Source organism: Esox lucius, chromosome 6 (genome assembly GCF_011004845.1).
Source record: "Esox lucius isolate fEsoLuc1 chromosome 6, fEsoLuc1.pri, whole genome shotgun sequence".
Taxonomy (NCBI): Eukaryota; Metazoa; Chordata; class Actinopteri; order Esociformes; family Esocidae; genus Esox; species Esox lucius.
In genome coordinates this window covers 1,484,649-1,497,848 of record NC_047574.1, presented here as the reverse complement: position 1 = coordinate 1,497,848, position 13,200 = coordinate 1,484,649, and the positions used below count along the sequence as shown (strand labels likewise).

General features: G+C 43.9%; 2 protein-coding genes across 13 annotated transcripts in view; both read right to left on the bottom strand.

Moving 5' to 3' along the window:
• The window catches only part of baiap2b (BAR/IMD domain containing adaptor protein 2b), a 73,085-nt gene extending 66,229 nt beyond the window's left edge, over nt 1-6,856 (bottom strand). For 6 of the 12 annotated variants that reach the window (XR_004575803.1, XM_029120319.2, XM_034292672.1 and 3 more), the window contains exon 1: nt 6,476-6,855. Coding sequence is in view for 9 of the 12 variants with exons in the window: in XM_029120319.2 (XP_028976152.2) it covers nt 6,476-6,550 (75 nt within the window). In the remaining 3 variants the exon portion in view is untranslated. Of the gene's footprint in view, nt 1-6,475 lie in introns of all 12 variants that reach the window. The other 6 variants (XM_029120320.2, XM_029120324.2, XM_029120325.2 and 3 more) reach the window with 4 other exon arrangements.
• Nucleotides 6,857-9,975: 3,119 nt separating this feature from the next.
• chmp6b (charged multivesicular body protein 6b) lies at nt 9,976-13,200 on the bottom strand. Its single transcript, NM_001305885.1, is given in 8 exon segments — nt 9,976-10,512; nt 10,810-10,894; nt 11,482-11,562; nt 11,678-11,743; nt 11,942-12,028; nt 12,276-12,363; nt 12,569-12,678; nt 13,002-13,200. Coding segments are annotated over 8 exon segments (621 nt in total). The 5' UTR covers nt 13,065-13,200; the 3' UTR covers nt 9,976-10,471.

The following is a 13,200-nucleotide window of genomic DNA, read 5'->3' as shown; positions in this document are numbered from 1 at the left end:
CCACCGGGCTGCTTGTTGAATGTACTCCAAAATATATGTTCCAAATGTACTGAAAGATATAAATTTTATATTTTAAACACATTTAGTAAAATGTTTGTAAATGTGTTCTAAATTTATTAATTTCATTTTCCTTAAATACATGAATTGGCCAATTTATTATTTTTAAATGTATCCTAAAAATGTTTATAATAACATATTTAAAATGTATTTATTTTCTGTATCGGTTGGGCTTCTAGCTAGGGTACAGGTTAACACCGGGCTGCTACTGTAGCTAGGGTACAGGTTAACACCGGGCTGCTACTGTAGCTAGGGTACAGGTTTACACCGGGCTGCTACTGTAGCTAGGGTACAGGTTAACACCGGGCTGCTGCTGTAGCTAGGGTACAGGTTAACACCGGGCTGCTACTGTAGCTAGGGTACAGGTTAACACCGGGCTGCTACTGTAGCTAGGGTACAGGTTAACACCGGGCTGCTACTGTAGCTAGGGTACAGGTTTACACCGGGCTGCTACTGTAGCTAGGGTACAGGTTAACACCGGGCTGCTACTGTAGCTAGGGTACAGGTTAACACCGGGCTGCTACTGTAGCTAGGGTACAGGTTAACACCGGGCTGCTACTGTAGCTAGGGTACAGGTTAACACCGGGCTGCTAGCTACTACAATCAAGACAAAAGATAAGCAGCACCGTGACCAATCAGAGAAAACACTGGTCTGAAACAATCACTCTACATGGAGACAACCCCCCCAGCCGGAGCAGGGCCGACACTGTCTGTTCTACAGCCGACCATCCACATGGATCAGAGAACTCACCCAGAATAACCTCAGAATAATGAATATGGCCACGGTGTCGACCTCTACTGCTGAGTCACTGTCTCCATCCTAAACGCCACTCTGTTCCCTGTGGGATGTGGTCAGAGGCAGGGCAGCACAGGGACTTGGGCAGGGGTCCGTTTGGGACTGGCTGATGTAACGATGGAAGTATGATCTGATGTCACCCTCGAATGCCCAGAGTCTGTGTGTGTCAGTAATTACAGCTGGTTGAATCTGACAGAACTTTGTGTTAGTTGCAGAGGACAGAAAATTAATCTGGATACCAGGAGGTTGGAGAGCGAGCGAGCGAGCGAGAGAGAGAGATCTCTTCACCATCCGCTACACTCTTTCCAACAGCTGGCTGGATCTCACCTGGTGACTACTGCCTGGAACAAAATCGGTCTCTTATGTTTGGGCCGCCTGGGACACGAAACACACACAATTCAGTAGATGTTTGTCTTTGAACAGATTACGCCGATCTGGAATAAACTTAACATCTCAGGTTGAGCACGATGAGAAGGGACAGCACTAAACTAGCTTGCAACATTACTTTCTAGACTAACTCAAACTGCAATGCATGCAATTGTTCCCAAAACTTAAGTAGAAACATTATTCCTGATCCTCATAGGTTAATACTTAACCTAACCCTAACCTTAATACTTAGCCTAACCCTAACTTTGTTAATCTAACCCTAATGGTTATCCTAACCAGTGGTGCCATAACCTAAAAGTAACCAACTCTAACACCAACCAAATCGCACATTATACCCTAAACCTGATCCCGGAAAGTCTTTAGGTGTCCGCCTCCTTACTTTTTTTGGGGGACTTCTGTTGTTGGATCACACACAAGCACGCTCGAAAGTGGGAGGACCTGTAAACACACCTCATTGCCCCCCGCTGATTTCTGTTGAAGTGTCAGCGTTCAGAGACCTCTTAAAACCAACCCCTTTTCAGAGACCTCTTAAAACCAACCCCTTTTCAGAGACCTCTTAAAACCAACCCCTTTTCAGAGACCTCTTAAAACCAACCCCTTGCCAAGGGCCCAGTGTTGTGATCAACAACTATTTGAAGGTGCACAGCGTACCTCAGATTGCACCGTGGCTGGAACTGATAGCCCTGTTAACCCTCCACAGCACTTACATTGGAGCATAGGGTCAACCAGGACTGGAGTTCTCAGAACACAGTTTGTACAAATGTTATGTGGATTACAGCTATTTGACAGCGTCAAATGCATAGTAGTATTACAAATAAAATGGGAGTACCCATTTTCGCAAACCATTCGTCAGTTTTATTAATTACGTTTCTACGGGCCTAGGAGATAGAGGAGTGACAGACACACATGAAGAATTAAAATTCATTACGTTTATGTGGCTCTTTAGTGGCCCATCTCTATCAATAAGTGGTTTGAGAACAACAAAGCAGTTTAATTAGGAAGATTACAGAGTGCTCTTCAGAAACACAGAATAAACAAAAACATGGTTTACACACTGACCTGGTCCTACACACTGACCTGGTCCTACACACTGACCTGGTCCTACACACTGACCTGGTCCTACACACTGACCTACACACTGACCTGGGCCTACACACTGACCTGGGCCTACACACTGACCTACACACTGACCTGGGCCTACACACTGACCTGGGCCTACACACTGACCTGGGCCTACACACTGACCTGCACACTGACCTGGGCCTACACACTGACCTGGGCCTACACACTGACCTGGGCCTACACACTGACCTGGGCCTACACACTGACCTGGGCCTACACACTGACCTGGACCTGCACACTGACCTGCACACTGACCTGGGCCTACACACTGACCTGCACACTGACCTGGGCCTACACACTGACCTACACACTGACCTGGGCCTACACACTGACCTACACACAAAACCAATACCAACCATTTCTTGAGAATAAACAAACATTCTTAAATCAAGCTAAAGTGTTGAGTAAGCCCATTAACAACCTGTCCATAATGAATCAGTCTCTGATTCGCTGATATTCTTTGATCGTCATCATTATTCATAGACTCAACATTAATATGAATTAGATGAATTAGCATATCAAACTGATACACCCTAGCCACAGGTTGACTGGTAGAGATGATAGGGAGACAAGCAAGACAGGCCCATTCATTTAACAGGACACTTGCCTAATGTTCCCATTAATACGCCAGCCTAAACTAGCCCCACATCCTCACAGTACTTATGCTTCACACACACCCCTTCATTTTGGCGGGTTTTAAATGGAACCCACCTATAATACTAATGAATGTCTGAGACAGGAGGGCGTCCCAAATGACACTCTTTAAGGAACCACTTGGGGATTTGCAAGTCAAACGCCATGCAATACATAAGGAGTAGGTTGCCACTGAGCAGCAAATTCTCCAATCTGTGTTTTAGTAAAGCATGATCAATTTATTCAGTATGATAAGAGATGACCTTCTACATTCAAATACAGCCCAATCACGTTGGCTTTCAGGAATGGATTTCATCATCATGTTAACAATTAGACGGCTCTCAAACAGCACCATTTAAATGATAGCAATTAACTCAACTTGAAGCCAAAAGAGGCTTTGAACAGATTGTTTGCCAACGTTAGAATCTAATTAAATCGGAGAAATCCTCTCTTGGACTCTCAGTTGAGCGAGCCAGCCACGACGACGCTCCGACACACCCACACAGTGTCGGAGTGTGCGGGGCTGCCGAGGCTGTAGGTGGGTGCTGCAGATTGTCTCAGGTGGGGGTGCTCTCATTCCAGGGCCAAAACTGGCGTGTGGGCAGATGCACACCAATGTAGTCGTGAGACAACCCACATCTACACCTACATCTGAAAACGACGGGTGAGTCACAGCACTGTCACAGGGCGAGTCATGTCTTCCCGGAGTCCAGGTCAGCTGGGGGGTTACTCAGCAACCAGCAGCTACGGTGGAATAATGTCTCACCATGTTTGGCGAGGCAATCGCACCGCGACACACTCCCGTGGCCAACGACGGGGCACCACCGTTGTCACTGAGTGATGTTCACACCTGGCCTCCATGAGATGAATCCCTTTGTTAACACTTTACCACCTGCTAGCAGCCTCCTCTCACCTCCTCCTCCTGTTCCCTTACCACTCCTCCCTTATCCCTCCCTTTGTGTCCTCCCTCTCGGTTGTACCTAATAGAAGCCGGCAGGTCAGGGCCTGTTGTTCTCCTTTAATGGATTGACCCAGACATCGAAGGGTTCCTTCAGAACAGCCCTTAAATTTACCCACAACACCACCAGTCCCGATGAATACACACAGCAGGCAGCATCCATCTCCCAGAATGCTCCACCTGTCATGGGGTCAGGTTAGCAGGGCAGCATCTCATTTGCAGCGGTCCACCATTCCTCTCCTGTTTGGTTCTTCAAGCTGAAATACTCCCCATCTGTCTGCTTGCCTGTCTGCCTACCTGCCTGTCTGTATGCCTGCCTGTCTGCTTCTGGTTACTCTCAGTCCACAGCACCTCAAACAGCCCTGCGTCTTTCTGAGACAATCACCTGCTCCTCTCCTGGTCTTCCTCCACTCTGACCCCTCTCCTGGTCAATCGGAGAACCTTGGAAAACATAGCAGGGTTCTCATTCAGAGCATCAGGCTCTCTCTTCTGCAACACTGATCCCATATTCAGCCTCCACAGTAATGCAAAACCACTAAATCAAAAGTGGATGTGGACATTTGGGCTTCACTGATAATATGCAAAGTAAGCATATCATCCGTCCATCCAATGCCGCTCAAAGGGAGAACGAGCTGACAGAGCTACAGTCAGTCAGTGTTGTACATCCCCCACCCCCAAGCCCTCCCTTCCTGCTTAAAACACTGGAAATAGGATGCCATTTTGGGTTGCTGACATTTTCCAGTGAAACTGAAGAGTGGCATCTTTGCCCTCAGCTCAGCTTAAAGGACAACCTGGCAGTAGAGTCACGCGTTTGACTACATCGGGTTAACAATAACTTGACGATCCCTCATGTAGTTTGATAAAAGTCTGGCAAAATTATGAAGAATCAGTCAGACTGCTGTGGTTCTCACCCAAGCCACCTTGCTAAGTTAAATGGGAGAGGTAGGGGACTACAGTTACACTACTGCTTTTCTCAGCCTCAGTATATCTGCCAAGTGTGTTTAAGTACTTCTCTGAGACAAACAACAATCCCCTAGTACAGTAATTAGAGAGGGGCACACCTACCACACACCCTCATCAACAAAGGAAAACCCTGCTCTAAGACGTCTCTGAACGATGACACGGCAACAGGTGAACTTACTGTGGGAGCTTTTTATTATATACACACACTCATGGCTGAACTAATTTCTGAGTGTTTAATCCAGTCTATATACAGCATAGGAGCATCACTGCTGACGTGCTGGGAAGACCAGGTTGATATTCATCTGAGGTAACGGAACGGGGAAATTCAGGGACCCATGGGGAACAAATTCTCTGAAACCCAACTGGTTTCAGCCAGAAACCCAACTGGTTTCAGCCAGAAACCCTTCTGTGGGCTGACAGATAAGCCATGAGTCCCATTTAAAGCATAATATCCCACATCCACATACATATATTTATATTCACTTGAATGGGTAAGTATGTCCAAACCTTTGACTGGTACTGTGTTCAAGCCTCTGGCTGGGGAAGAGGAAGGCGACAGCATCTGCACAGTGTTTCTATTCTCATGGTGCTTTAGCACTCCCTAAGGCCCCTGCATGGGCCAATGGAGGTGTTCTGGTGGCTGACCCATTTCTCATGTCCCATGCCCAGACTGGAAGAGCCGTGAGATAAAATGCAGAACGGCTTTGCATGGCTTCCTAGGAGGAAGGCTTGCTACGAACTTCAATTGTCCTGAATCCATTCTGAGTTAATGCATGAAAGAGTTTTCAATATGACAGGAAATTATGAAATGTGTGTGTGTGTGGTGGGGGGGTACAAAAATATTTAACAAATCGGATCAGCTCAGGAATAAATGATGTGATATGAAACGGTCTGATGACATTGGTGAACATATCGACTGGTAAATATACTGGCATTGTAAACCCAGACCTACAGTATTGCGATAAATTCAAATTAAACCAGCAAGGGTGTCTCTGCTGACTGAGACACTAATGTTGGCGGAAGAGCAGACGAACCGCGGGAGGACGATGTATATTCCCCCGGGATGCAATAGAAGTCAGTCGTTGTCGTCAATGGTTCAATTTCGAACACTAAGTCGATCGTCATAGACATCTAAACACACTACAATTAATTTGTTCTCCTCAAGTGGTTTCAAAACCTGTCTTCAGGGACCCCCAGAGGTTTCATGTTATTGTATGTGTGTAATCTGAACTCCGCAACTCACTTGATTTATTCTTTCAAAGGCTCAATTATTGGCAAACGAAATCAGGTGATGTGGAGTACTTGAAATACAAGAATCGGCGAGGACCCGATGAGAGGTAGGCTGCTCATGAAAAGCCCGTTTAGCATGAAAGATTATATGTGCTTAAAACAAAGTTAAAAACGTATCCAGCAGCTGCACAATTGTATCAGACCTCATCAGGTACAACAGGATAACTCAACTTATTAAAACCATTTAGTAATAATAATATATTATTAAGAGGAATGACACGTTGAACAAAACCTGCATGGAATAGGCTACAGCGGTCTGTGCTTCTTACCTTATAGACATTCTCCGTTATACGGTGCACCTCGTCAGTCCGAGACATCGTGGAATTTTCTTCTGGCAAAACCATAGACAAGATTTCCTTTAGTGATGCGAGCTTTCCGTGGAAATACTAGGAAGATAGTAGACAAATCAGGTGTAAGGAGTCGTAGTAACAAATAACTAGAGAGCGAGGCCGGCGCGCGTAATATCAGACTGGAATAGCCGCTTTTATACTAAACTCTTCTACTGGACCCACACTAACCCACGCAGTCTGGGGCTATACCACTCTGACAGACAGCGACGTGGGAGGCTTGTCATAGGGATAGCTCTGCTTGCCATTTATAAAGGCTACTCCTCCTTCCTCTCGAACGCTACCCACTCTTGACTGACTCTGCTTTGCCGCCTCTGCGTAAAAATCATTCATAACACCTGCATCTGTAGAGCCACAATAGCCAATAGAGCAATGCACACGTCGCTAAACTTAACAATATCATTTTAACACATTAGGGTGCGTTGCTAAAGGTTGGGTGTAAAAATGTAATGCATAAAAACATTTTACACGTAACCTAATAAATGACTGCATTTATGTAGCTAGTTTTGTATTAGCGTGATCCACGTCTATATACGGTGGCGGGTTTGTTAACTTTGTGGCCCCAATCAAAGCTCAGTTCAGGGGCCCCTTGATCACCTCTAGCATTACCATTTTAGCATTACCACATACACCAGTATCTGCCAAAGTCCTATGTAATTATAAGTGGGGTACAGTGTCATCAGTTCACTTGAACTAAAGTGTATGCTAATAAGTTTCCATAGAAGAGTAAAATACATGTTTTACCTTCTAGTACGTCTTGTCAAAACCTCATTGTTTTGTGACAAAATCCATAATTCAGATTTTGGCCACCTTTTGATCAACTGACATTCATCATGGTTGGTATAGGCTTGTCTGGCCAAAGTGCCAGGCCGTCCAAGAGTAGGACAGTTTAACTCAACTATTCGCCACATTCCAAATTGGCAGGTATCCCTCCTCACCCCTCCACCTCATTGCTATGTGAAGTGCTTTAAGTGCCTCCATTGGGAGAAAGGTGCAATATAAATCAAAGGAATAACTTTCACTGAGTCGTGACATGGAAGATATATAGGAACGTGGAACTGTAACAAAACAAAAAAGAACATAAAAAATAAGGTTGCGATAAAAGCAACGTAAAATGGGTCAATGTACATTATATAGGTTTATATTCTAGTAATTTGCAGATGTGTGCTACCAAAGGCCAATGAAAAGAGGTTTTATTTGAGACAACAAATATGCATTTTGGGGTTAAAATGTGTAGTTCTTTTAGGGTTGAAGTTGTCCTTTCAAGACTCTGTGTAACACTGTGTCATAATTGAGCAAACCGCTGCCTCTGTAAACCAGGCCTGGTACAGAAGGCCTGGTACAGAAGGCCTGGTACAGAAGGCCTCTCTGGGAGTGACAAACTTTGGTTTTAGTGCAGGTAGTTTAAGTGACACCGCGCATGAAGTCTATCTAGGAAGAGGCCTGACCTATACCTGCAGTATCCCCTGGACTCTAGGCAGGCCTGACCTATACCTGCAGTATCCCCTGGACTCTAGGCAGGCCTGACCTATACCTGCAGTATCCCCTGGACTCTAGGCAGGCCTGACCTATACCTGCAGTATCCCCTGGACTCTAGGCAGGCCTGACCTATACCTGCAGTATCCCCTGGACTCTAGGCAGGCCTGACCTATACCTGCAGTATCCCCTGGACTCTAGGCAGGCCTGACCTATACCTGCAGTATCCCCTGGACTCTAGGCAGGCCTGACCTATACCTGCAGTATCCCCTGGACTCTAGGCAGGCCTGAGGAAAGCAACGTTTTATATAACTTGTATGACACAGCAGAATACTAGTGCTTGTATCATTCTACTGTTTCTGCCATTCATTTCTCCGAACCCTAAGGCGTGGTTGTGGGGAGGTGGGTTGGCACTGAGAGGTGTTAGTGGTCGCAGCTCATCTACACCCCCCAGGTCACAGTTGGACTTACCTCCCTCTGCAGAACCAGCTCACCTTCAGGAGCTGTTCAACAGCCTCCTCCACATCCTACTCACTCCAGTCCCCCGTCATTAATTGTCTCTCTAGTTCACAAGGCTCTTCAATGAATCACAGAAAACCTCTTCTCTCTGCCATTGAGCCTCCCACTCCCTCCCAGTCTCCCACTCTCTGATTGGCTCAAAAGGACCAATCGCTAACAGTCTATTGTCGCAGATTAGTTCACCGTTTGTTTTGAAAACATCAAGTAGATTCTCAGAAATCAACAGCTCTCTCCACACCCTCACACAGACTAGAATGAAATGCCAAGGTCTTGTAGCATACATCCTCCCACCAGCTCATTGCTAGGATCCTTTAATAATAAAATACCAATAATAATCAACAAAAGGCTGCTTGATAAAAATTGTGTTTCAGTGTTCATTTTATATAATTTTCCATTAACAATTATAATCTATCACATGAAGTATGAATAGCATATAGCGAAAGGCAGACATTATGATTCCCTTTAACCGTAGGAGTAATTTTTCTGTCCCAAATAGATGTAAAGAACACAGTAAAACAGAAATGCACCTCAATCCCTTAAGTACAATCTCTGATCAAGCTATTCTAAGGGATTGCCCACAGGAAAAACATATAGGAAAAACATATGCTGCTATTTGCTGTCCTCTAGTGGCAGTTGGTACACACATCACCCATAGACTGTATAAATAAGACATCACCACGTAGCGTAAAACCAGACTGTTGAATTCAGTATGTTTTACATACTTGCATTGTTACGGAATTACAAGGCAATTTTGCATAGACGGGTGATGTGATAAGGCAGTAGAACAGAGCTACGGAATGGCCTGGAGAGTGTCTCTCAGAGAGACTGACCAATCATAGCACTGTAATACACCATTGTCCTATACCCATATCTTACACTTCATAAAATACTGGTACTGATCGTCCTTCATATTTCAGGTAGTGATTTAGCTATAGATACGGGCCTAAGACTATCATGATAAGACATGCATACTATAACTGACCCATGCAACCAACAAGCTAATGTTACACTTCACAGGAAGACAAACCTAATATTACCATACTTACTGCATAGGTAGGTTCGACATCAGGCTCTGTGGGATTGTCTAGAACTGAATTCATAGTCAACTATATGCATCAGACAATAAGTCTTGTCTAGTGTCGTCTTGGCTGTGGAAGAGGTAAGTAAGCCCACTGACAATACGATTAGCCCTTCCTTTCACCAGTGACACTAATCCCCTAGCCAAGGGGACTGAATCATTAGGCAGGATAAGCTGTCCAACAGAGAGGGACAAAGAATGGAGAATATGAAATGGCTGCTATGAAACGGTATTGGATTTCTAAATCAACAAGTTCAAACCAAATTCATATGACAGCAATTTTCAGGAATCATGGAATTTAAACTCAACAGTTAACAGGCCACAGTTGAGAAAAACAATTCCCTCATGGTGTTTAAAGACAGACAACCTTTATCTGTAGTCAGATAAATATCATTTCAAAACAATTCATCTGTAGTCAGAAATTACAAAGGTTAAAAAGAAATGTGTCAGTTAATCACAGAACTGGCAGTTCACATAATATTTAAAAAGAACTGTCAAGGGACTTAAGCAAAAGGCAAAATCTTCTCAATCTGCTATTTATTCATTATTAATTTTAAAAAGGCCATAGGCGAAAAACTGCAGGCAATGATGTGGAAAGGACCCTCCATGTCTGTAGTTGGAGTGTTTGGTAGTGGAGTCCAGAGAAGACCAAGGACATGCTGGGTACCAGGAGCAACAGTCTTGGGGTGAGGAACTGGAACATATTCTGGCACCAGAGAGCAAAGACAATGTTCCCATGGTAGTGTGTGTGTGTGTGTGTGTGTGTGTGTGGTGGGGAATAGGCCAATGGGGTTCCTGTAACCTCCAAGACATCTAGAGTCCACTGGAAAACAAGCTCTGTCACTCTAGGCAGCCAACATCTCTTTCTGCTTCTTCCTCTGCCTCTCTGAAATAAAGATAATACTGATAAAGACATACTGAGAATGACATCTACCATTTAGCAGCTCCTTTTATCTAGGGACATAGTCATGCATGCATGTATTTTATATATAGGTGGTTCTGTGAATTGAACCAACTACCCTGGCATTACAAACACCAATGACACCTTAAAAGGACCGTTCATCATTTCATGTCTATTAAAATCAAAATCTGAAATCTGAATTCCTAACCAATAAACATGTGCTCACTACATGAAACCATAGTAGGTGTAATTCAGTATGATGTCATGTGTGAGGAGACTGACCGGGATGAGGCTCTAGTTCTTCCTTGGTGACGTCTGGTACCTCTGGCAGGGACTCCACAGGTACCTCTGGTAGGTCAAGGGCTCCCTAACACAGAATAACAAACCAATGTTTCAGAGAAAGGAACGGTGAGAGTGTAACACTGGGAGAAACTGGGGACAGACTAGAGCAAACTACAGAAACAGTTTCCATTCATAGAAATTGCAACCCAAGAAGTTTAGGGTCGGCCCTGGATGCTTATTGGCTGAAACAGCATTCAAGCTGCGTTTAAAATCAGACAATGTATAAAAAAAAAAGGGTTTTATAACACCAACAACGCACCTCAGGGGTTTGTGGTACACAGCCAAATATTACAGAATTCCTTTTTGTGTCATGACTAATGACATCCCTAAGACATGGTACACCATAAGGTCCAGGGATATGGATAATATAGCCAGTATACCACAAAATCCCAAAGTGCCTAACTGCTAATACAAAACGGTTACAAAGCAAATACCCATGGCATACATTCTGATATAACACAGGGGTCAGGGCTCCAAACACCCAGGGGCCAACAGGGCACATCCTCAGTCCTCACTGCTTAGACTGAGCATTCAGTGCAGCGCCCAGGCTGACAGGCTGGTGGTTAGACCGATGCCTCATGGACAGTCTGTGTTTAACTCATTTAGACTGACCTGAGTGAGGGCTTCAAGTTCAGCCAGAACAGCATCATCGTCCTCCTGTGTCAGGGAACCTGCCAGCATCTCATCTAATTCCTGTACAGGGGTCAAGGTCCCAATCAAATGAACACAAACAAAATGAAGCATCTTTGCAACGATATCAATGTGTTGATTAAATTTGCATTCAACAATAGTAGTGAGTTAACCTCACCCTCTGGTATTGAATCGCTTCTTGGGTCTCTTCCATGATTCTTTCCACATCCTCGATGGACATCGCCTGATAGGAAAGCACAAACAGTTAACACGCAAGGCAACTTTCTATTCATGTGGAATGCCATTTGGATCATAGATGCAGGGGGGTAAGAAACTGTTTAGTCGGACTGACTCGTGACAAAGCTGAACACAAGAAACGTTACACATCCATTTTAGAGAGAAACTGTATGAACATCAAATTCATCTCAGTTTGTTCACGTACCTCATGCAATGACTTCAGGCAGTCATTTCCCACTTTAAGGCCTTCAATAACTTTCATCTCAATCTGGGCAAACTCAATGTCTTGACACTGGTTAAAAAAAAAAGTTTAGTTGAGAACAGGGGTGTGTTCAAACAAAACAATGTAAAGCCAACTGGTAGTGACAAAAAACATCCAACAGAAAGAACTGTTTTAAATCAAAAATGTTTGCAGCATAGAGCAAACTTTCTGTGGTGAAATATTAGCAATTATGAAAATCTTTTAGACTAATGAATACTGATTTTCAATTTTGTACTATATCTTGTGGTGCAATGTTTGACAAATGACAGATATTCACCATGCGCTCCAAGTTGCTTATCTGGTTTTCCGTCTTGTCCAGCAGCTGGTCCTGGTATCTCTTCTTTTTAAGCAAAAGAAGGGCTTTTCTTTAAAAATACAATAAAGAAGAAAATTCAATGAAATTACAAACAACATTTTATATAAAGAGTTTGGAATGAAAATAGTATATTTATATAGTATTGGTCTCAAAACATGACAGTTTTGAAATACTTCCGTTTCTCAACCATACTTAATACGAGCAATGTATTCACAAGGGGCATTCCTGGCACAATTACAGTAGCAAATCCTTACTCTTTCTTGCCATCTTTCAGTAGCTGCTTCGCCAGATTCCTCTCTTTTTCCAGTTGCAGTGAGATTCTCTTCTGGTACTGCTTCAACTTATCACGCTGTTGTTTTAGTTGCTTGAATTAAGTGCAAAATACGAATTAAAGTACGATTGACAGAAGACCATTAGCTAATTACTGTTCGCTAGTCTTAAGCAAATACATCAATAATGTCACTATTGGAGTTAAATTCTTAGCTACTGTCTAGCTTGCCAGTATTGTCTATTCAACTGTACGTTGTTGTTACAGCCAGCTGTGTTGCCGGACTCCCCTAGACCAAAACACTATCAAATGACTCCTGATCTACAGTTAATGGGTTATCAAGAAAGAGAAACCGGTTTGTAGCTAACTATGTTAGCATGCTGATTTACTAGCTAGCTAAGAACGCTAACGTTACTTACCAAAACAGCTCTGTCCTGCTCTGTCACTCGCGTGCGTCTCTTTCTACCGAAAATGTTACCCATTTTGATACCGCATCCCTTCCACTGTGCAGCTAGAGTTCACTCACAAACAAATCTACTTCTCAGAAGAACATTGCGTACATTCCACAGTTTGTGCATAGGTTTGCGACATATCGGATTAGCTATTTCTCTCCACTCT